General features: G+C 44.2%; 1 protein-coding gene across 1 annotated transcript in view; it reads left to right on the top strand.

The window, feature by feature from the left end:
* Positions 1-25,538, top strand: part of FRMPD2 (FERM and PDZ domain containing 2) — a 161,744-nt gene that overhangs the window by 114,458 nt on the left and 21,748 nt on the right. Inside the window, exons 37-44 of the mRNA XM_065553623.1 lie at positions 3,408-3,445; positions 10,792-10,878; positions 11,345-11,409; positions 13,121-13,282; positions 15,663-15,831; positions 17,686-17,774; positions 19,891-19,964; positions 21,738-21,856. Of these exons, the coding sequence (XP_065409695.1) occupies positions 3,408-3,445; positions 10,792-10,878; positions 11,345-11,409; positions 13,121-13,282; positions 15,663-15,831; positions 17,686-17,774; positions 19,891-19,964; positions 21,738-21,856 (803 nt within the window). The remainder of the gene's footprint in view (positions 1-3,407; positions 3,446-10,791; positions 10,879-11,344; positions 11,410-13,120; positions 13,283-15,662; positions 15,832-17,685; positions 17,775-19,890; positions 19,965-21,737; positions 21,857-25,538) is intronic.

Here is a 25,538-nt window from a genome sequence, read left to right as displayed (position 1 = left end):
CTGTGATGTGAGGAAGGTGGTGGTGAAGGTAACAAGGAGCCATGGACAAACCAGTCTTCTCCTAGGTGGAGCAGATAGCCATCACTTCATTTTCAGCCCTCACCCATTGTCAAGCCATCGCTTTCTAATGCAACTTAATTGGTGTGGATGAGAATGTCAGTCTGTCCTGTAGAGCAGTGCCATGTCGTTATGCTGAATGCATGGCAGAACAATTCGCTGGCAAACATTTATAGTAGCTATGGATCCAACCAGAAAAATTTAATCTGGATTTGGATTCAAGCTTTCCCAGTGTTCCAGTTCAGATCTGTCTGATAGAACTGGCCCCAGTCATCAAGTTCAGACTGAGACCCAAACTCCCGGGAATGTTTGTTGTTTCAGTTTGGGTCTATTTCTTATCAGGAGAAGTGGTCATTTTTTCTGATCTAGTAGCAGATTAACTGTAATTTGTAGTTCACGTTTCTCTCCTGGGTTACCCATCTATTAGGAGGTAGTAATTTACTTTTCTCTTAGCAAAAGATTACTGCAGAGATAGGCATTGGAGGGATTTTGCCTGGTAGGGGAGAAAAGTGGATTAGGAGCTGAATGGGTTATTCCAGTGATACTCAGACTGAGGCTGGGGAGCCACAAGTGGCACTTTAAAGTCTCCCCTGTGGCTCTTTGCAGCATATGATATTAAAACACTGTGTGATTTCATTGTTAACCAATCAGGATGCTTTTTCTATGATCACATGTTTCTTTACTCATGAAGAGCTGTTGAATCTATAGTACTATAGTAAATGAACCAATGAATTCACATAACTGTGGCTCTTTTGGGTAATGTTGATTGCTTGCTAATCTGGCCCCAGAAACACTGAGGTTTGAGTATCACTGGCCTGTTCCCATCTGTTCAATCAACAGAATAAAATGATGGTGTGTAGGATGCACCTTCTTCCTTGGTGTTGCTCTTAGCATCATCGTTGGACTCTGAAGCATCTTACAGATGCAGTAAATGGGACCCGAGAGGAATTTCTCCTCTGCTCCTGCTCTTAGCAGGTGCAAACCAAACTCAGTGACCCCAACCATCTATAATTACTGCCTTCTTTTCTTAAAGGTGAAGTGAAATGCTTAAAAACAAAGAAAATAGTACAAGAGTCTCTACAGAATTGGTTTCTATTTGAGATCAACAAGTGGGATCAGGGTCTAACTACCCTGAGAGTCATGGGTTGTTCAGGCCCATCTAAAAATGTAATTAAAAAGCATTTACTCCTTTGTATACTTGCCAAGACCTGACTTTACAGCTCTGTGGTTTCCCATGCTGCAGCTGGACTAGGGACGTAACCAGGGCAGGGTGAGAGGGGAAGCTGCCCTGGGTGCAAAGCTGCAAGGGCGGAAAATTGGGGTGGGGGGGATATGGGGTCATTTGCTCTCCCAGATTTCTGCCTTTTATTTAGCATTGAAGTTTTCAAACTGTGGCACATGCCCCTCTCATCAGGTCTTGATTGCACTTTGAATTTATTTTGGTCCCTGATTCAATGAAGCCCTGCACAGGCTATAGCAGGGGTCTCAAACTCAATTTACCTTAGGGCCAGGGCCAGTCCTCAAATCCTCCTAGCGGGCCAATAATGTCACTGAAGATGGTGTTCAGAAAAGAAAATGTTTATATTGTATTTTTTATTTCGAATTTCTTAGAAATAATAAAACTGTCATACAACTGTATACAATTCTTCGTCTGCCAGAGAGTTTTTAGTGTTTGCCAGACACCAGGCAACGCTTCAGTTCTGTCAGTTTGTTGATGTTTGGCCTCAGTGACTGAGCTGATGAAACCTTCAGGATTGCAGCAAGGTGTGCATTAGATAGTTGTGTTTGGCATTTTGACTTGTTTATATTCATTGTGGAAAAAAGTGATGCTGCCTCCATGGCTGACTGTGCCCGACAACTAATGATGCTGCCTCCATGGCTGACTCTGCCCGGCGACTAGTGACGGTATCTCCGTCCCTCTCCCCCAGCCAATGGGAGCTGCGGGGGGCAGCGCCTACAGCAGCCATTGCCGGCAGCTTGTCTGCATGCATCTCTCCTCTGTGGGCCATAGTGTAGGGTTACCATACATCCGGATTTTCCTGGACATGTCCGGCTTTTTGGGCCTCAAATCCCCGTCCGGGGGGAAATCCCAAAAAGCCGAACATGTCTGGGAAAATAGGGAGGGGCCGGCGGTGCTGGGCCGGGGGCCGGTGCTGGGCCGGGGGTGCTCAGCCAGGGGCTGGCCCGGGGCCTGGCGGTGCGGGGCCAGGCGCCGGGGGTGCTGGCCCAGCCCCAGGGCCGGGGCCAGCAGTGCTGGCCTGCGGGCCAGGGCCAGGCCGGGGCCGGCGGTGCTGGGCCGGGGCCGGGAGTGCTGGGCCGGGGGCTGGGGCCGGCGGTGCTGGCCTGGGGGTGCTTGGCCGGGGGCTGGCCCGGGGCCGGCACCCCAGGGCCTGAGCCAAGCCAGGCTGGAGACGCTGGGCTGGGGCCGGCCGCTGGAGGGAGCCGCTCGGTTGGGGGGGCCAGACTGGGCCGCGCCTCCTCCCCCCACAGCTTCCCTGCTGCCTACTTCAGGCTTCCCGCGAATCAAATGTTCGCGGGAAGCAGGGGAGGGGGCGGAGTTGGGGCGGGGACTTTGGGGAAGGGGTGGAGTTGGGGCATGGGCGGGGCCGGGGCCCCATGGAGTGTCCTCTTTTTGGACACTCAAAATATGGTAACCCTACCATAGTGGACAGGTTCTCGGGCCGCAGATGGTCCACGGGCCAGGACTTTGAGACCCCTAGGCTATAGCATGATACCCCGAAACAACTTCTGGATATCTCAGGTGGAAAATCGAATAATATAAATACACCAAAAAGAGTTACCTTGCTTAAAGAACTGACTAGTGAGTCTGTTGCAGTATGCCCAATAGGATTTCCATGAAGCTTGAATAATTTATTATTATCCACTATTTGTTTTATAGTAGCACTTAAAGGCCCCAACTGAGATGCACATTCACGTAGGTAGACACACCCCCTGTTCTTAGGAGCCTTCAATGTAAATGGACAAGCCAAACAAAGGGTAAATGAAATGAAGGGATATTATCCACATGTTACAGATGAGGAACTGAGGTTGGATTCAACCAAATGCACTCTGGATGTCCCTACATTGGGACAGACAATATATAACAGGTGCTTTCTTTCTCAAAAATATATGATTAAGGAGTACTGATGTTGGGTAAATATGGAATAAGAATCTATACATTCATTAAAGGCAAGTTCTTTATAAAACATGATTTTAAAAATAACATAATAATGGAAGTACAGATGTAAAAAATATTACTAAACTATATGCCTTTTAAACATATAGTACTCATACTTGCATTATAAAGTCTGGAATTCTTAGCATTCAGAACATTTTCTTTTTTTTGGCAGAAATGGCAATCCAGTGGTTCCCACAGAGCAACAGAATAGTAAGTAATGCTAGTTATATTTTTATTTATGGGTTCACAATACAGGCCTGAATGTGGGAATCATAGACTCATAGAAATGTAGGGCTGGAGGGGACCTCAAGAGATTATCATGTTCAGTCCTCTGGACTGAGGCAGGACCAAGTACCTAGACCATCCCTGACAGGTGTTTGTCCAACCTGTTCTTAGAAACCTCCAGTGATGAGGATTCCACAACATCCCTTGGAAGCCTGTTCCAGAGCTTAACTGCCCTTAGAGTTAGAAAGTTTTTCCTAATATCTAACCTAAATCTGCCCTGCTGCAGATTAAGCCCATTACTTCTCTTCCTAACTTTAGTGGACATGGAGAACAATTGATCACCATCCTCTGTAGAACAGCCCTTAACATGTTTGAAGATTGTTATCAAGTCACCCCTCAGTCGTCTTTTCTCAAGACTAAACATGCCCAGTTTTGTAACCTTTCCAAGTAAATTAGGTTTTCTAAACCTTTTATTATCTTTGTTGCTTCTCTCTGGACTCTCTCCAATTTGTCCACATCTTTCCTCAAATTAGGCACCCCAAACTGGACACAGTTACAATTTTGTAATTGTGCATTTGATTTTTCCTTCCTAAGTTCAGTACTTTGCGCTTGTCTTTATTGATTTGCATCTTGTTGATTTCAGATCAATTCTCTAATTTCTGAAGGTGGTTTTAAATTCTTATCCTGTCCTCCAAAGTGTTTGGAGCCATTCCCAGCTTGGTGTCATCTGCAGACTTTATAAGCAGACCTTCCACTCCATTATCCAAGTCATTAATGAAACTATTGAAAAGTACCGGACCCAAAACAGACCCCTGTGGGACCTCTTTATATACGCACTCCTAGTTTGCCAGCAAATCATTGATAATTACTTTTTGATTATGGTATTTTAGCCAGTTTTGCACCCACCTTATAGTAATTTCTTCTAGACCATATTTCCATAGTTTCCTTATGAGACTATCATGCGGGACTCTGTCAAAAGCCTTAATAAAATCAAGATATATCATAATTTAATTTAAAAATTTTAATTTAATCTCTACAGCTTCTCCCCATCCACTAAGCCTGTAACCCTATCAAAGAAAGAAATTAGGTTAGTTTGGCATGATTTGTTCTTGATAAATCTGTGCTGGCTATTTCTTCTAATCCTATTGTCCTCTAGGTGCTTACAAATTGATTGTTTAATCATTTGTTTCAGTATCTTTCCAGGTATCGAGGTTAGGCTGATGGGTTTATAACTCCCTGGGTCCTCTCTGTTCCTGTTTTTAAAGATAGGTACTATGTTTGCCCTTCTCCAGTCTTCTGGCACCTCACTCATCCTCCATGAGTTCTCAAAGATAATTGCTAATGGTTCTGAGATTGCTTCAGCTGGTTCCTTATGTACCCTACGATGAATTTCATCAGGCCCTGCCGACTTGAATACATTTAACTTATCTAAATATTCTTGAAATTGTTCTTTTCCTGTTTGGCTTGCATTCTTTCCCCCTCATTGTTAAATTAATTGTGTTGAGTGTCTGATCGCCATTAATCTTTTTAGTGAAGACTGATGCAAAATCAGCATTAAAAACCTTGATGTCATCAGTTATTATCTCTCCTTACCCACTAAGTAGAGGACCTACAATTTCCTTCCTCTTCTCTTGCTCCTAATGTATTTAAGGAACCTCTTCTAATTACCTTTTACGTCCCTAGCTAGGTGTGACTCTTTTTGTGCCTTCCCCTTTCTGTATTTGTCCCTACATGCTTGTGCTATTCCTTTATTCCCCTCTGAGCAATTTGTCCATGCTTCCACATTTTGTAGGATTCCTTTTTGATTTTGCATGTGATTAAACAGCTCCTGATGGAGCCATATTGGTCTTTTATTATTCTTCCTGTCTTTCCTTTGCACAGGGATAGTTTGCAGTTTGTCTTTAATATTGTCTCCTTGAGAAACTGCCAGCTCTCCTTTATCCTTTCTTCCCCTGGGACCTTACCTACCAGTTTTCTGAGTTTTATTAAAGTCTTCTTTTTGGAGTCTGTTGTCCTTATTCTGCTGCCTTTGCTCCTTCTTTTCCTTAGAATCAATTTCACCCAAATTGCCTTCCACCTTCAGATTTGCAACCAATTCCACTGTTGGTCTGAAGCAAGTCTAAAATGGCTGCCGTGCTGGCTACTTCCTCCACTTTCTGAATAAAAAAATTGTCCCTAATAGCTTCCAAGAACTTACTGGAAAATTTGTATTTTGCTGTATAACTTTTCCAACTGATGTCTGGGAAGCTGAAGTCCCCCATTACTAACAGGTCTTGTGCTTTGGATATTGCGGTTGTTTTAGAAATGCCTCATCCACCTGATGTAATGGTCTATAGGAGACCCTTACCATGACATCACCCCTCTTTTTTTCCCTTTTATCTTTACCCCGAGACTTTCAACTGCTCTGCCTCTCACCTCCTGCTGGACCTCAGAACAAGTGTTAATATATTCTTGGTGTACAGTGCAACACCTCTTCACTTTTTCCCTGCCTGTCCTTCCTGAACAAGCTATACCCTTCTATGCCAATATTCCTGTCATAAGATTTATCCTCCAAGTCTCTGTGATGCCAAATAAGTCATAATTTAGCTTGTGTACGAATACTTCCAGTTCTTCCTGTGTATTCCACATACTCCTTGCATTTGTATATAGACATCTAAGATGTTGAGCAGATTCCCCCAATGATTTCCTTGTTATTGCTCCCATGACTCCAACTGTAAAAAAAATTTCTGCTCCCGCTCCCAACATCTAACCCTTTGTTAAAGTCGCCTTTTTATGCTTATCTATGGGTTTATATGCCCCCCTTTGAACCTAGTTTAAAGCCTTCCTCACAAGGTTGGCAAGTTGGTATCCAAAGATGCTCTTCCCCTTCTTAGTCAGGTGGACCCCATCTCTTCCCAACATCATATGGTCAAGGAAGCCAAAGCCCACCTGTCGACACCATCTGCACGGCCATGCATTCATCTTCAGGATGTGTGCTCCTGCCTGGGCCCTTACCCTCAACCGAGAGGATGAACGAGAACATAGCCTCACCCCCAACTCCTTCAGTCTCACCCCTAGAGCACTGTAGTCACTGCTGATCTGCTCAGGGTCGTACCTGGCAGTTTCATTAGTGCCCATGTGGATAAGCAGCATGGGGCACTGGTTAGAGGGATAATGTTTCCAGGATCAGTGGATCAGAGTCTCAATAACCTTTCCATAATGTCTTGTACGTGGACTCCAGGCAGGCAGCAGACTTCCTGGGACTTCATGTCAGGTCAGCAGATGGATGTCTCCAACCCCCTCAGAAGGGAGTCACAGACTACTAGCACCCTATGCCTCCTCCTCTTGGGTCTGGTGGCCATGACCCTCTCAGCTTTGGGGGCAGGTGGCACCTTCTCTGCCTGTGGCCAGTACAACATACTGGTTCTTGACTGCGAAGGATGGAGAACCTGGATGGGGGTGGAGCACTGTCTACTGCGGCCGGCAGCCAGTCTCTTTCCTGCAGAGGCGCCTTCCCTCTCTGGTGCTGCTATAGCAATCTGTAGTCAGCTAACATCCTCCATCCTGGACATCTCCATGTGCATCCTCATAGTCCTCATGCTCCTGGATGCAACACGGATGTACCATCTCCTCCTGCAGCTTTCTTACCTGCTTCCCGAGGGACTCCATCAACAGACACCAGGGTGGTTCCTCATGCCTGGCTTTCATTGGCAGGGACATGCAGGCCGTATTCCCAGCAAGTCAAGACAAGGACCTGGATAGAAGCTTCCAGGGTCAGGAGGACACCTGGTTGGCCAGGCCACCCCTGCAGCAAAGGAAGAGCTAGCAGTGTTGTTAGCGGCACACCATTTTCCTCCTATTGTCCTTCTTCCTTGTAGAGTACCTGTAAGTTAAGGGAAGGAAAACAACAACCCTAGTTTCCTGCATTCCTTCGCTGGTGAACTCCCTTAATCTCCCAGCTGCCTTCATCTCACTAACCACATGTCTATGTTGATATGTTGCATTTTAAAATATGCAATGGATAAATTACCACTTTTAATTTATTATTTCTACTAAAATCACACCCACGGTGAGAACAGAATTACACAGCACTTTACCAAAAGAGAGAAAATGTAGAACTTGGTGAACTATTGGCCAAGAATAATTTGTTCAAGGAATTTAACCCATGTTTGAATTCTCCATGCTCAGATTTTGGTGAATTTGTTCATTGTTCAGACAGATTGGATGGAAGTTTTCTGCAAAAATATTTTAGTCTCTGGGTTGATTGCAAACGATTCACTAAGACTGTTTTGACTATTTTCTATCCATACTTCACTGTTGCACAATGTGACTGGTCATCTAAGGCCTTGTCTGCACTGCACCAGTGTAACCACACTGATAGAAAAACAGAAACAAACTGCGCTGTTATAAATCCCTTTTTAGCACTATAATTGCATCTGCACTAGGGGGTTGCATGGATGTAACTAAATCTGGTTTTCAACTGTTTTAGTTAAATTGGTGCAAAACCTGAATGTAGGTGAGGCCTAAGTCAAGTGATGATGTTTCTGATGCCTGATTGGCTACCTGAAATCTTTATCCACATGAGGAACGCCTGAAAAAGTCACTTCTGGACCAAAATGTCTCACTAGCACATATTTCATTCATCTTAGTGAGACTTTAGCTTTCCATGAATTTTCCCAGGACGCTTTCAAAACCAGTTATTCTCTTTCCATAGATGTTTATCATCACAATAATACAACTCAAAGGTGCAATAAATTTCATCTCCTTGATTACATATTCTTTTTATAATCCCAAATGATTCCTTTTAGCAAAGGCCTTTTAAAAATAATAATAATTTGCTTCTCAGTGCATTTATTGTGTTGACAAGGTAACACCTTCCTTATATGCAACACCATGGCCAAAAAAGCTAATACAGTCATTGGATGTATAAACGGGAATCTTGAGAAGAAGTAGGGAGGTTTTATTACCTCTGTATTTGGCCCCAGTATGACCATTGGTGTCCAGTGATGGTGGCCACAATGCAAGAAGGATATTGGTAAATTGCAGAAGGTTCAGAGAAGAGCCATGAGAATGATTAAAAGATTCGGGGAGAAACCCATGCCTTATAGTGATAGCCTTCAGGAGCTCAGTCTCTTTAGATTAACAAAGAGAAGGTTCAGGGGTGACTTGGTCAGTCTATAAGTACTTACATGAACAACAAAAAGCTGATAATAAAAGGCTTTTCAATCGAGCAGCCAGAAGTATAAAAAATCCAATGATTGGAAGTTAAAGCTAGAAAAATTCAGACTAGAAATAATATGCAATTTTTTAACAGTGTGGACAATTGGAACTCCTGGAACAATTTACCTCGGAATGTGGTGGATTCTCTATCAGAGAAAACATTTAATTCAAGATTGTATGTTTTTCTAAAAGATCTGCTGTATTTTAAACAGGAATTTATACAGGGAAGTCCTATAGCCTGTGTTATAAGGACGTCTGTTACATTATCATAGTGGTCCCTTCTGGCCTATGAATGTACTAATTTACATTATTTGAGTTTCATAATAACACAATAGAACATTTATTGCTTATATAATTCAAACATAAAAAAACCCACGTAGTGAAGCCAGTGAAAGTTGCTAAGGGATAATAATGCAAAACTCAAAACCAGAAAGGAACAGGAAATACAGTTTTCAGAGCGGTAGCTGTGTTAGTCTGTATCAGCAAAAACAACGAGGAGTCCTTATGGCACCTTAGAGATTAACAAATTTATTTGGGCATAAGCTTTCATGGGCTAAAACCCACTTCATCAGGTGCAAGGAGTGGAAAATACAGTAGGCAGGTATAAATAAATACAGCAGGCAGCACATGAAAAGATGGGAGTTGCCTTACCAAGTGAGGGATCACTGCTAATTCAATTCAATTCAATTAAGTTGGAAGTGGCCTATTCTCAACAGTTGACAAGAAGGGGTGAATACCTAGGGAGGGAAAATCACTTTTGTAGTGCTAATGAAGCCAATGCAATCAAGGTGGCCCATTTCAAACAGTTGACAAGAAGGTGTGAGTATCAGCAGAGGGAAATTAGATTTTGCAATGACCCATCCACTCCCAGTCTTTGTTCAGGCCTAATTTGAGATGTCCAGATTGCAAATTAATTCCAATTCTGCAGTTTCTCGTTGGAGTCTGTTTTTGAAGCTTTTTTTGTTGAAGAATTGCCACTTTTAAGTCTGTTATTCAGTGTCCAGTGAGATTGAAGTGTTCTCCTACTGGTTTTTGAATGTTATCAATCTTGAGGTCTGATTTGTGTCCATTTATTCTTTTGCGTAGAGATTGTCCAGTTTGGCCAATGTACATGCAGAGGGGCATTGCTGGCATATGATGGCATATATCACGTTGGTAGATGTGCAGTTGAACGAGCCCCTGATGGCATGGCTGATGTGGTTAGGTCCTATGATGGAGTCCCTTGAATAGATATGTGGACATAGTTGGCAATGGGGTTTGTTGCAGGTACTGGTTCCTGGGTTAGTGTTTTTGTTGTCTGGTGTGTAGTTGCTGGTGAGTATTTGCTTCAGGTTGGGGGGCTGTCTGTAAGCGAGGACTGGCCTGTGTATTTATACCCGCTACTGTATTTTCCACTCCATGCATCTGATGAAATGGGTTTTAGCCCACAAAAGCTTATGCCCAGATACATTTTTTAGTCTCTAAGGTGCCACAAGGACTCCTCGTTGTTTTTTTAGGGAATATAGTGTACTGTAAAGCTATATATCTACATACATTGCCTTTTCACATATACACTCACAAACACATACTATTCATTCCCTTAGCAAATTGACCCGACTTGACTGCACTCACCAAAGATAACGTTAACTTTGCCCTGTGCTTGTTGTCAGCATTTTAAAAACATTAATGATGGTGATTAAACTGCATGATATACTCATGAGTTATGCAAGTATTAATTATACCATTGTGCAAATGAGGAAACTTAAGCACAGGACAGGGACTCTATGTCACAGCAACTAGACACCCCTGGCTAGAGCCGGAGCTGTGGGACCCTCCCACCTCGCAGGGTCCCAGAGCCCAGGCTCCAGCCTGCGTCTGGAAGACTATACTGCAGTGAAACAGCCCTGCAGCCCAAGCCCCATGCAAGCCTGAGTTGGTTGAAACAGGCCAGCCACGGGTTTTTCATTGCATTATAGACATACCCCAAGTGTCTCATCCAGGGTCATACAGTGAGTCAGTACTGGAGCTGAGATTAGAATCCAGGAGTCCTGGCAACTAGTTGGCTAATCTAAACCCTAGTCTGCACTCTCTCACATACATTAAATTTAGCAGGGTGCCTATCAGCTATAGCAAATCTACACGCTTGTTTTTAGAGCCACCTGCTGAGCCAGAGGAAGTCAAAGTATCTCTCTCAAATGAAAACGTGAGTCTCCAAGAACAACATCTACCCCGTCAACATAGTAAGGAAATTACTTTGCATTTCTCAATCTGGCTTTGTAATGTTTCATGCCATCTCTTTCAAAGAAAAAGAAAATCTGCAAGTGCATCTGGCTGTGAATGGAAAAGATTAATTATTAGTAAGCAAAACTGCCTCCCCTGGAGTATCAGAGAACATATTTGTGCATTATCAGTTGTCCAACTGATGTTTCCGACCCTGTGACGTGCAGCTTTAAGAGTTGCTTGGGAAACTGCTATGTGGGAGGTAAAAGGACAGTAGAGGACAGGCACAGGGTTCAGTTAACAGCTCAAGAAGTGGAACTGAACAAGCAAACCGTGTAAGTGCAGAGTGAGTTTTTGGTGGTGGTCTTTTGCTTGTGAAAACAAAAATAACTTGCATTATGTCTAATAGTAGTGTGATGTCCAGTGTTACATTGTAAAACCTACCGCTAATGCAGCTTTGTAAGAACCCATCCTGCTTTCTCACAGCAAAGCACTCGGAGGAAGAAAGTGGTGGGGTTGAGCAAAGCACATCTGACTCAGCAGATTATGAGGTAAGTCATCGTTTTGTCAAGTGCCAGGCAGCCTGCCGAACAGAAGGGATTGCGATACAGATTTCGGCAGTGGGATTTTCTACAGTGACACTGAATGTATTTGCTTTATCTTCTGTTCCATTGCAAGTGTAAGCATATTCTATGAGGGCCATAGCTCGTGAGGTGCAGAGCAATCACTGGCTTGAAGGTGCTGAGCCACTCACAGGACTAGGTCCCTCTACTGCTATTTTTCTATGTGTAATATCGCTATATTACTAGCTCTGTAGTATAAAAAACCCTGATCATACACAGTGCCCTCTTGGGAGCACTCACAAGGAGTTTAGCATTTCCAGCTCCTCACAAGATCGAGCCCGAACAGAGAAGGAAAATGGCACAGACGCTAGAGATCTAACAGTACATCTCGGGGATTCTGCGGAAATGAATGTAACTAGGGCTGTGAAACACCTTTGCAGTGTGAGAGTCCCCAGAACTCCTTGGAACGTGAGATTTCTGCATGTCATTATGAGATTGTTGAACTGGTCCAGGGTGTGATAAACCTGTGGAATTTTACAAATATTTTTGGTCCAAAATGGCTTTATCTTAAATATATAGTCTGACTTGCCAGCAGGAGAGGTGACGTATTTGAAATTTTGAATTTCCAGATTAGAAATGTGTATTCACAGGAAAATCAGTCTTCTCACTGAAATGGACAACATTTCCATGTCTCACTGCAGATACTCATACTCATTTCTGCAAAAATGTCAGGGCTGCAAAGAGGCTTGAAATTAAAATTGCCCATTTTGGGGGTGGAATTTTTATGGCGATGTATTTGCTAGTGTTATGCAGCTGGTGGTTTGCTGGAGGGGGCTTCTGGGAGCCTCTTGTTAAAATTCAACCACCAAACTCAAGGGGAAATTGGAATGACTTCCCTGCTTCTGATGAAGCTCCCCCCCCCCAATCACTGGATTCTTCTACATCATCTCAATCTCATCTCCTGCATCATCATCATCTGTATCCGGGTAGCACATTAAAATATTTCTGAAGAGCAATTCTTTGTCTTTTGGAGTGGAACAGATTGCCACAAGTGTTAGAGAATGTGCCTCATTATCAATGTACTCTACATATTTTTCAGGAACAAAATGTAAACATTTCCAGGGCATTGCACTTGATATAAGTTTGTCTGCCAAAACCTTAACTCTGACCTCAAACTTCTGCCTGTGAAAGTAACTCATCATACTATCTACCGGTGCACAAATGCCTAACAGACATGAATAGTGGTGTTGCTGAAGCTAAGGTTTTGCATTATAGTCCAGTGGAGAGGCTGTGTATTGTGTTACTGTACATGTTGGAGGTATATGTGACTTACCCATCAGTGAAATTTGACCTGTTAAAGAAGAATCCCTGAACTAGACATTTTCTTGCTTTTAAGGGTTTATGTGGGTGGGCTTTCCCCTCAAGACACTTTAATTGTTTTTAATAAGTTTATTTTTTCTGGAAATATCTATCATACCATCTCTTTGGTACGTATGTGCAGCTGCCATTTAAGTCCCTTTGTGTGTCTATGCAAGAGAAGAATTTGCCCTATAATTTATACCATCAATGAGTGAAGATTGTAAATCGCATTGTATCCTGTGGAGTTAAGAGCACATTAGGAATTTCCAGTCACGATCACTGTCAGTTCATCTGGCTCCTGACTTAGCTCCATTTTGAACAGGGCCTTTCTGTATTGCAGGACTGCATCATTAAGATTGAGCTGGAGAAAACTGCCAATGGGAGTCTGGGATTTGCGCTAGTAGGTGGCAGAAATGGCCGGGCTATCCTAATTAAAGCCATCAGCCCAGGAAGTATCGCTGATCTCGACGGGAGGCTTCAAGTGGGTGACATCTTACTAAAGGTAACATTTGGCTTTGCTGCTTTGGTCTAGATTTGCCCTGGAAGTTTAGGGAGAGTTTGTGTTACTCTGTGCAGTCATAACCAAACACTGAACATGATCACTGTAATCAGATCATAATTGGGGGTTCCCGTGACTTGTCACCTGCCTGGGCAAATGTCAAAAGTTTGGGAAGGCTCTCGGGAGTGTGGGGGTGCTAGCCTGGCTGCAGCTGAGTTTCCTACTCCTGGCATAGTGCTTCCCGTAAGGGCAGGCACCAGTTACTGCAAAGGAGGTGTATCTGTGCTACTGCCTGCGTTAGGCCGCTAGTTTCTAGAAAAGGGTTGGCCTGCTTCTGTGACTCAGATCAGCTGGCCTCTCTGTAGTGGCTAGGGTTACCATACATCCGGTTTTTCCCGGACATGTCCAGCTTTTCGGCAATCAAACCCCCGTCCGGGGGGAATTGCCAAAAAGCCGAACATGTCCGGGAAAATGCCGGCCGGGCACTTCCCCTCCCACGGCTGCTCTCCTCCTCCCCTGACTCTTCGGCTCTGTTTAAGAGCCGAGCTGCCCGAGCCCTATGGGCTTCGGGCAGCCCCCTTGCCTCCGGACCCCAGCCGCCGGCCGGGCACTTCCCCTCCCGGGCTCCAGCTGCGCTGGGGAAGTGCCGGCCGGGGGCGCAGGGTCTGGGGGCTGCCTGGCAAACCGTGAAGCCGGTAGCGCTCAGGCAGCCCTTTTCGCGTGGCTGGGAGTGGGAGGCAGGAGGGGGCGGAGTTGGGGCGGGGCTGGTGGTGGAAAATGTGCGGGGCCAGCGCCCGGTGGAGGGTCCTCTTTTTTTATTTGTTAAATATGGTAACCCTAGTAGTGGCTTCTGTTAATGAGTTAGCTTGAGACAGCAAAACCCCAGACTGAAATGCTGAGCAACTCTCTGCAGAGACTGCACACGCCAGCCCTTGTAATTATAATAGCTAATTAAACAGCCAGGCTGACAGACACCCAGATACCAGAGTGATGGGCATGGGCGGGATTGTGGGGGAGGGGAGATATATTGCCCTCCACAACTTGCAGCCTATGAGGCAGCAGTGTTATCTGTGTCCTCTCTAACTTCTGGCTGGCCGCGGGGGTGGGGAAGGCAGGCAGTAGAGTGAGGTGAAGAGGAAAGTCTGAAGCTGCTTTGTGGAGCAACATGTCCCTGGTCTCAGGTAGGTGGGAGGCAGCTGCACTGCTGCCTGTACAAGTCACTCTGTCCCCTGCTGGGGCTTTTCTCTGCAGAGCTCAACTCCCTGCCAGCCTTGGCTTCTTCCCCTCTCCCCCCACACCCCAATCTTGGCTGAGTGACTGCAGAGCATAGGGTTACCATACGTCCGTTTTTTCCCGGACATGTCCAGCTTTTTGGTAATCAAACCCCCGTCTGGGGGGAATTGCCAAAAAGCCGAACATGTCCGGGAAAAATACCGCCGGCCGGGCACTTCCCCTCCCGCGGCTGCTGTGCTCCCTACCTTGACTCTTCTGCCCTTTTTTGCGTGTCTGGGAGGGAGGAGGGGGAATGCGGGGCGCTCAGGGGAGGGGGCGGAGATAGGGTGGGGACTTTGGGGAAGGGGCGGAGTTGGGGTGGGGCCAGGGGTGAGAAAGGGGCGGGGCCAGGGCCCCGTAGATTGTCCTTTTTTTTATTTTTTAAATATGGTAACCGTAGCAGAGTAGAAGTCTGGCCAAGCCAGGAGGGGCAGCACTGGCAGGAGCTGCGGTTTCTCCTCCCTCCCTAGTGCCAGGTTGGGGGGGGGGCGCTGGGGATGGCAAGTGTGGGGAGGAGGGAGGAGATATTGGGGATTTCACAGAGGGAGCAATCTGGAGGACAGAGGAGTCCAGGATGAGGAGGACTCCTGTGTGGGCTGGGGCCAACTGCCAGGAAGGTTGGGAGAGATGCAGGAGGGCACCCCAGGGATCGCAGGGGGTGGATCACTGAAGAGCTGGTCACACATTTCCAGCGGAAAATGGCCTCTTGCTCCAGACCGAACATTTGCAGATTTTGTTTTGTTTTTCTTCCCAAATTTTTCCCTCTTTTTAACAAAAAGCTGAAAAAAACCCATATCCCCAAATTTGTTCTTGTTCATATTTCATCCCCACAGCTCCCTTTCTCTCTTCTTTCCATTGGATAAAGGGGCAAAACATGGAAAACTGAAAATGTGTCAGTTCCTAGAGGGTGGTGGCTTTCTGGTGGTACTGCTCTGTACAAAGGCCTACCTAGGAGAGAGGTTCTACTGAGTTATTAACAGTGAAGGGGATGCGGACAATCAGAGCCAATTGAGCTGCGGGCGAGGTGTGCACATGTGCTCCATGCCAGTGTGCGATATGAAACCCTTCTGCTCCAGGGCTGTAAAGGCATTTGTCTTTGTATGCTTTCCAGGTGAATGGAGATTTAGTGTCTGGTTTGACGCGCAATACGGTGATCGACCTCTTACGCAAGGCTCAAGGCACCATTCAGCTCACTGTCTGCCGAAGCGTGGCATTGCATTGGGCTTATTCAGGCAGCCAGTGTGATACTTCTTCCCTCCAGAGCACAACAGCCCAGTCGGGTAAGCATTAGCGCAATCCACTCCTTACATGTTCAAAGTGGGCAGTTTGTGTGCTTGGGCTTGACTCTCCTCTCAGCGACACCAGTATAGCTTCATTGACTTCAAAGGAGTCGATCCTGCTTTACACCACTGTAAATGAGAGTAAAATTGGGCCCACTGCCCCTGATTCGCCGCTCTGACCGAACAGTGCGTGGCACAAGACCCCAGGGAACAGGCAATGGTGGCTTTGAGCCTCATTCTGGGGATAGTTGCGGGCAAAGTTATAGCAACTTCAGGGATGCACCGACTTAGCTCTGGTTTCTTCTGTTCCCAGTGGGCTATTCCCAGAGCTGGGAATAGCTGGAGTGCAGAGACAAAGCTGTATACAAAGTTGTGGTAATTTACATATATAACTGGCCATTTAACATCTAACTGGCGTCACTGAGTCAGTGGTTCTCAAGCCCTGTTGGTCCACTATCCAATAAATGGTCAGAAAATAGCCCTAGATATCCCATAATCCTTTTGAGGTCCAGGGATTTGTGGGATATGAGCTATGGATTGATTTTTTGGGGCCATTTTTTGGCTTGCTCATCAAAGAAGGTAGGAGTGGATGACTTCAGGGGTCAAGGGACTGGTGCTTTTAGGTTGAGCTAGTGCACTGTAGGGATAGGGATTTTGTAGTGCTGCAGTTTTCTAGAAAGCCTTGCAAGCTTTTCCCAGTCCTGGGATCTAGATGCAGTTTCATCTTGCTACGCAGAAGGAGGGAGGCGGTTTTCCTTTTCTTCCCTGCTATCATCATCCACATGGGCCTTTATTCCCTTGCTCATTACCCTTACGTTAACCATGTCAATGCTCAGTCTGCTCGTTCTGACATCTCCACATTCCATTGGCTCTGGATGGCCATTAATTCCTTGAGTCTATCTCTGGCTTCCGTCACCATGGTATCTGAGCATCTTCAGTGCATTTATTCTCTCAGCACCACACTCCGGTAGGGCAGTGTGGGGAACTGAGGCACAGTGAGACAAATTGATGAGACCAAGGTCACACAGGAAGGCTGAGGCAGAGCAAGGAATCCTACTTGGGTTTCCTGAGAGCCTTGCTTGCTCTCTAAGTGCTGGCCCATCCTTCCCCTAATGCTGCCCAGACTGTACTGCCGGTGTGCCGTGTAGGGAGAGGTTTCTCACCCAGGCTGGGTGCTGGGGGGTGCCAGCCAGCGATGTCACAGAGACTGAGGGAGAAGGTTCTACCAGAGGGTGTGACAGTTGGCGGCAGTTGAGGAAAGTGTCAGGACGGATGGGGACGGGGGTCCATCAGGCTAGGCTGATCATGAGGGACATGGCCCCCAGGTGAACCCGGTGAATTGGAGTCAGATATAGGGAGCAGCTGGTTTATGTTCCCCCCCCCCTTTTTCAGTCCTTTTGAGCGTCAGGCTGAGGGCGCGAGCCCGACCTACAAGTCACATTAAAAGTCTCTTCTCCACAGGGCTCGGAAGCTGTGTTAGGTGCTGGCCTGGAAGGAAGAGGTGACCTGTTCCCCTCTCATCTCCAGTGTGGGAGTAGGGATAAGTGGGGCAGATGGGGAAGAGCTGCCAGATACACAGCCTGGGGAAATTCTGCTCCCACAAAGTCCCTGGCAAAACTCCCATTGACTTCAGTGCGGGTAGGATTGCACCCTATATGTGCTAGTTGGAGGAGCCAGAAGCTCACTTGTCCAGAGCCTGGGGGGTTTACAGCTAGTACCTGCTTCTGTAGCTCTATGCTGGTGGGCTTTCCATGCCGACGGCCCAGCTGCCAGTGTCACACTGCACAGAAGAGGAGGAACTTGCCTTTCAGATTCTAAAGATCTTTTTCTTTGCTCTCACTCTCTTGCGTTCAGATGAACAAGGTAACGAGAGAAGCCTAGAAGCCAAGCACTCATTCACTTTCAGAGGAGGGGAAGAGGAATCCAGCCAGATGTGCAGCAAGGTGAAGCCTGAGTGGAATTTCTAGACGTTACCTGGTGACTTGTTTACATATGTCTCAGTGGCATGGGTTTGGGGAAATGAAGAGAAATCAGTTAATGGGCCACCCCTCTGGGGCGGATCATATTCTAATAAAGCAATAAACCATGCTGAAGGGAATGGGCTATTATAGGCAGAGCTGTTAGCTCCGGATTGAGGCAGGGATCATAGGGAAAAAAGCATAGTATGTGATCCTGTAATTAAAGACTGTCTCATAACACAGACACACAAGGGGGCTGAATTCAAATTACACGGACAACCTTTAATCTGGCATTTCCTAACTTCTGAATTTTGACTTTGTAACCTTAACATTCTTTTAACGTCATTTTTTTAATGAAATACGTATTTAAAAAGTTGCACCTTACTGACCTCCAATTGCTGCCTTTGAAACAACTAAACTTAACTTCCTAAAACTTAGTTTGGTATCTAAGCCTTAGCAAGGTCTACCAAATATGCCAAGTTTTGTAGCTTCGGCCATGTTTTAGTTATACAGCTGTAAAATTGCTGATAACAAAATATGACCACAGTGTAATTCTTTCCATGCTCAAATGATTAAAAAAATGGCTCAACCAATTTAACTCTTTTTTTTTTTTTTTTTTTTTTTAAAGCATCTTTGAGTTGAATTGAGCTGAGAAAATTTCAGGGTGGGAGGAATTTGTTTGACAAAGTTTTGAGCAAGGGATTAGAATGGAGATTGGAACTTAACTGTCCAAGATCAATAAAATACAGACTCACATATATGCTGTGCATATGATCTAGCAAATCAGTATGCCCCCAAAATAAAATAAAATCCTCAATTAGCAATATATTAAAACTCTTGTTTAATTTTAAGCATATGGTTAAGTCCCTCCCTTCTCAGCAAAGCACATGCTTAGCATTCAACCCACATTTAAGTTCTTTGCTGAATGGGAGCCTAAAACTTATGTCTTATTCTTGGTTATTTTCAGCATGTCTTGAGCCCAGTCTCCTTCAAGCAGGTAGTGTATATGCTTTACTTTCAAAACCACTGCTGCCATTTGCTCCCAATGGGTAGCTTTGGAAACTGACAGTACTGAGAAAAATGGATGAATAAAGGAGCAAAGCAAAATATCTTCTCTCTGCTAAGAGACCAACAAAAATCCCCATGGCTTTCTCCACTCAATTTGGTCCATAGGTGTAGAAATTGGATTACTGAATTCATGCTTCTTTTGTATTTCTGATGGGGGGAAAGTAAGCCTGAATATATGGCAATAAGACAGAAATGGTGACTTTTGTAGAGGTACTTTTGGGGATTCAACAGTTTATACTTTGTAACATGCAAAGATGGTTTTCTGATTGCATCTGAAATACAAATTAGGGAAAGAATGAGAGTAAATCCATCCTGAACTGAAATCTAAGTAAATATCTCTCAAACGTTACAATTGAGAAGGATCAATTTGCATTTACAGACGTTCTGTATCAGACGTTCTGTATCATAATCTAAATGCAGAACCCAATTATCACTCTGGAACTTTACAATCAGCCACCGATACGCACACTCTCTCCTCCATCTGGAGGGCAATCAAGTGTCTGCTTTCTCTGCCAATCAAGTGTTCCTTCCATAGACCAGCTGCTCTGTGCCACTAACAGCTGGCATTATTGTGCCTGGGATTAAAAAGCAAGTTATTGCAAGTAGTTCATGCTCATCCAATGGTGCTTCCTGCTGCCAGTTAATATAGTATATGGGAGACAGAGAGCATGGCATGGATCGTAAATCCTGTAAGTGATTGTACTCTCATTGTGAGAGCAGAGAGGAATAATTTATATGGATCCCTCCAGATCTCAGTGATGCATGCTAGGATGTGCACTTGCACAGAGATGTCTGGATTGTTGTGGAGCTTGCAAATACAGCTGAAGAGACTTTTTACACTGAGTAGGTCCTGCAATGCTGAATTGAGATTCGTGCATGTATCTTTGACCGGGAAACTTTCCATTTCCCTTTTCTGGCTTTGACAAGGGAAAATGTTTTTGTCAGATAAGAAGTAAATTTATCGATAAAATTAACGCTATTCTCAATGCTTCCTCCGTTAATTTTTCATTATGGTTTTATTTTGTTTCCACAGGATTCAGAAAGTAAATGCGGTTCACCCCTGCAAAGTCAATCAACTGAACTGGAGTTTGGGGCAAATGCAGACAGGTCAGTCTTTCCAGCACATAAAAATTCATGACAATGTACAGCATGGCCAGTTTGTTCTATTTCTTTGAGCAATCCTAATATCATAGATTTATACAGCACCATCCATCCCATAGTCAGTCCCAAGCTATAATTATTCAGCACTTTTGAAATGCAGCTACCTCTGGAATGGGGATGCCAACAAGTCCCCCCACAGCAGTGACGGGAGGGGGAATTTTGGACAAGGACATCAAGGCATATTATACTCTTACAAAAATCATCTTAAGGTTTATGTTGTGTGTGCAGGACCAGGTGGTCAGATTTTCATGCTCAGCACCCTCAGCTGCCATTGACATTGCTGGATGTCCCCTGGTTCTGCTTGGCTCTACCTTGGAAGTCATCGAATCTGTGATCAGAAACAGTCCCCCATGACAGAGATCAGCCATCTCACAACATGAATAATGAATTAGTTCATCTGAGCAGCCCATTGACTAAAATACATTTGTATAAGTCATTCATCAAATGACAAACAAAACCATAAAGATCAAAGTCTATTTGGGGATAATTCACAAACAGAAAAAAGAGTTCATATGGTTGAATAAATAGTTGGCCCCACTTTCCAGCAGACACACGTGGATGTGAACTGGAAAAGAAAATGTTAATCAGCCATTTTCATAACCGTCAGAAGTATGTAGCTGCAATTTTGGTAGAAAGTTTGGTGGGTGGGTTGTGTTTTCCACAAGATCAGTAGGGGTCCCATCCCTCATACAAGCGGAGAAAGAAATTGTGTGTGATTTTCTTGCACTTAAAAGCACAGGAATTGTTTTTTTCTGTTTGAAATTAACAACTATGATAAAGCAGACAAATATTTGTATCTGGCATTGGTCCTTGTGTAGTTAAGAGGTGAGAATGTGACCTGCTAGTGCCGTTTCATTGTGGACTGTTGTAGTTCAAGATGAGCTAATGTTTCTTATGTTTAGTTCTATACTAGACTCATAGACTTTAAAGCCAGAAGGGACCATCATGATCATCTAGTCTGACCACCTGCACATTGCAGGCCACAGACCCTCACCCACTCCTGAAATAGACCCATAACCTCTGGCTGAGTTACTGAAGTCCTCACAGCACGATTTAAAGATTTCAGCTTACAGAGAATACACAATTTACACTGGAAATGGGTTCCAGCTAAAAGTGTGGCTCTGGATCCAAACTTTCCCAAAATTTAGTGTGATTTAGATCTGGTGTTTTGGTTTGGCCCATTGAAGAGTTAAAAGTAGCCTCAAAGTTTGGATTCAGATCCAGACTTTCCAAAGTTAAGTGGTATTTGGATTAGGACTTTCTATTCAGGGCTATCTCTGTTCCATGCTGTAAAACACTCTGGGGGATATTTATTTTAGGAAGCCCTACCAGCTCTGCCTATTAGCTAAGGTAGGTTAACACTTCTTCTATTATAAGACTCTATTTTCAGTTGCTCATAACTTTACCATGCTTTAACTGTTGTTAAAGAGTTGTTTGGGTTTACATATAAGGTCTCCTCAGCCTTTTAAAATTAAGCTCCATAAAGTTAACAGCAGATACTGTTAGCTGCTGTATTTACAGACACTGCTACAGACAAGGGGACCCTTTGCTGTGGGGGACTTGTGACATCCAAAACTCATGCCAGTGCCTGAAAACGGAAAGTTAGTGAAAGTGCTGAGTAGTTTAAAAAGGAGCTTAGAACTCAAACACTTATGCAGCCTTCACTGTAGTGGTGGCTCCCACTCCCAACTAGAATGTTAACTGAATGTTGCTTTACAGATTACAGAAATACTCCAGGTGTGAAAGCAGCCTTAGAACAGACAGTCAGGAGTCTGAGACTGACAGCTGGATAAGTGAGGAAGATGGAGTGGCCCGGAGGATTTCCGTTCTACCCAGAGGTAAATGTGTGAAAGGCTCTCTCTTTTCTTTAACATACTGACCCAGATTCCCAGTATAGCTTTAATGAGCTCAATAGAATTAGGCCCATTCCGGAACTGTCTGTTCTGTCTTTGTACAGTGCCTAACACTACTGGTCTGTAAGTAGGGCCCCTAGATGCTACACTGATATAAATAATAGTCGGACACCAGCTGAGGCTCTCTCTCTATCTATCCCACCTGTGGCTTCTTGGAACACAACTTTCATCATTATGCTGCATGCTATGGCCGTTGGAACTTCATGATAATGGCAGGAATAGAGCTTAGATTGTCCTGCTCCAACAGTACAGGCCCTTGTAACTTGAGCTAATGAGGAATCGCCATTTGCTGTTAGCACGACAGGGTCTATGACCAAAGCTGGGCCAATGGAGATATTTGTTGAACAATGTAATTAAATTTACTGAATCAATTACTCCTCATTTATAGTTGCATATGATTTGACCAGATCTACAAGCTGAGCAAATAAAGGGGAAAAAGTTAATTACCTAATTTATTTGAATAATGTCACTCCATTTAATAGAATCATAGACTTTAAGGTCAGAAGGGACCATTATGATTGTCTAGTCTGACCTCCTGCACAACGCAGGCCACAGAATCTCACCCACCCACTTCTGTATCAAACCCGTAACCCAGTGGTTGCCAAATTTGTTCCGCCGCTTGTGCAGGGAAAGCCTCTGGTGGGCCGGGCCGGTTTGTTTACCTGCCGCGTCCACAGGTTTGGCCGATCGCGGCTCCCAACGGCCGCGGTTCGCTGCTCCAGGCCAATCAGAGCTGTTGGAAGTGGCATGGGCCGAGGGACGTACTGGCTGCTGCTTCCAGCAGCTCCCATTGGCCCAGAGCAGTGAACCGCGGTCACTGGGAGCCGCGATCGGCTGAACCTGCGGACATGGCAGGTAAACAAACCAGCCCGGCCCGCCAGGGACTTTCCCTGCACAAGCGGCGGAACAAGTTTGGGAACCACTGCCCTAACCTATGTCTGAGCTATTGAAGTCTTCAATTCGTGGTTTAAAGAATTCAAGGTGCAGAGAATCCTCCAGCAAGTGACCTGTGCAGCACACTGCAGAGGAAGGCGATAAACCCCCAGGACCTCTGCCAGTCTGCCCTGGAAGAAAATTCCTTTCCGACCCCAAATATGGCGATCAGCTAAACCCTGAGCTTGTGGGCAAGACTCACCAGCCAGACACCCAGGAAAGAATTCTCTGTAGTAACTCAGATCCCACCACATCTAACATCCCATCACTGGCCATTGGGCGTATTTACTGCTAATAGTCAAAGATCAATTAATTGCCAAAATTAAGCTATCCCATCATACCATCCCCTCCATAAACTTATCAAACTTAGTCTTGAAGCCAGATATGTCTTTTGCCTCCACTGCTCCCCTTGGAAGGCTGTTCCAGAACTTCACTCTGATGGTTAGAAACCTTAGTCTAATTTCAAGTCTAAACTTCCTGATGGCCAGTTTATATCCATTTGTTCTTGTGTCCACATTGGTACTGAGCTTAAATAATTCCTCTCCCTCCCTGGTATTTATCCCTCTGATATATTTATAGAGAGCAATCATATCTCCCCTCAGCTTTCTTTTGGTTAGGCTAAATAGGCCAAGCTCTTTGAGTCTCCTTTCATAAGACAGGTTTTCCATTCCTCAGATCATCCTAGTAGCCCTTCTCTGTACCTGTTCTAGTTTGAATTCATCCTTCTTAAGCATGGGAGACCAGAACTGCACACAGTATTCCAGATGAGGTCTCACCAGTGCCTTGTATAACAGTACTAACACCTCCTTATCTCTACTGGAAATACCTCGCCTGATGCATCCCAAGACCGCATTAGCTTTTTTCACGTCCATATCATGTTGGCGGCTCATAGTCATCCTGTGATCAACCAATACTCCGAGGTCCTTTTCCTCCTCTGTTACTTCCAACTGATTCGTCCCCAGCTTATAACAAAAATTCTTCTTATTAATCCCTAAAGGCATGACCTTGCACTTTTCACTATTGAATTTCATCCTATTACTATTACTCCAGTTTACAAGCTCATCCAGATCTTCCTGTATGCTATCCTGGTCCTTCTCTGTATTGGCAATACCTCCCAGCTTTGTGTCATCCACAGATTTTATTAGCACATTCCCACTTTTTGTGCCAAAGTCAGTAATAAAAAGATTAAATAAGATTGGTCCCAAAACCGATCCCTGAGGAACTCCTCTAGTAACCTCCCTCCAGCATGACAGTTCACCTTTCAATATGACCTGTTGTAGTCTCCCCTTTAACCAGTTCCTTATCCATCTTTCAATTTTCATATTGATCCCCATCTTTTCCAATTTAGTTAATAATTCCCCATGTGGAACCATATCAAATGCCTTACTGAAATCGAGGTAAATTAGATCCACTGCATTTCCTTTGTCTAAGAAATCTGTTACCTTTTCAAAGAAGGAGATTAGGTTGGTTTGGCACGATCTACCTTTTGTAAAACCATGTTGTATTTTGTCCCAATTACCATTGACCTCAATGTTTTTAAATACTTTCTCCTTCAGAATTTTTTCTAAGACCTTGCATACTACAGATGTCAAATTAACAGGCCTGTAGTTACCCGGATCATTTTTTTTCCCTTTCTTAAAAATAGGAACTATGTTAGCAATTCTCCAGTCATACAGTACAACCCCTGAGTTTACAGATTCATTAAAAATTCTTGCTAATGGGCTTGCAATTTCATGTACCAGTTCCTTTAATATTCTTAGATGAAGATTATCTGGGCCCCTCGATTTAGTCCCATTAAGCTATTCGAGTTTGGCTTCTACCTCAGATGTGGTAATATCTACCTCCATATCCTCATTCCCATCTGTCATCCTACCATTATCCCTAAGCTGCTCATTAGCCTCATTAAAGACTGAGGCAAAGTATTTGTTTAGATATTGGGCCATGCCTAGATTACTCTTAACCTCCACTCCATCCTCAGTGTTTAGCAGTCCCACTTCTTCTTTCTTTGTTTTCTTCTTATTTATATGGCTATAGAAGCGTTTACTATTTGTTTTAATTCCCTTTGCACGGGGAAATTTAATTCCCTTTCTACATGGCTTTTGGCCTTTCTCACTTTATCCCTACATGTTCTAACTTCAATAAAGTAGCTTTCCTTGCTAATCCCTCCCATCTTCCACTCCTTGTAGGCTTTCTGCTTTTTCTTAATCACCTCTCTGAGATGCTTGCTCATCCAGCTTGGTCTACAGTTCCTGCCTATGAATTTTTTCCCCTTTCTTGGGATGCAGGCTTCTGATAGGGTATAAATGAATTTGTTCAACAACCTATTTCAGTGTTTCCCAAACTTTTTTGGCCACAGAACACTTTTTAGCCTATTACGGAACACTTGTAATATTATTTTGTAGTCGTTTGGTTTTCAAATAAAAAATTGTGTTATTTATGCTCAAATATATTTTATTTTATAAAACAAAGCAAAAATACAAATTTAAAATAACTTGAACTAACAATTTCTAACTGGAAAGCGCGTATAAAGTAGTACAAAAATCAAGTGCAAGAGTCAAAATTAAAAACAGTGTTCTACTTAAAAAAAAAGTTTTTATATATACACAAACACCAAACAAATTAGATTTTTACTAGGAAAATCTATTTTTATAAACAGAAATACAAATTTGGATTT

Source organism: Chrysemys picta, chromosome 7 (genome assembly GCF_011386835.1).
Source record: "Chrysemys picta bellii isolate R12L10 chromosome 7, ASM1138683v2, whole genome shotgun sequence".
Lineage (NCBI taxonomy): Eukaryota > Metazoa > Chordata > Testudines > Emydidae > Chrysemys > Chrysemys picta.
This window is presented reverse-complemented; position numbering and strand designations above follow the sequence as displayed.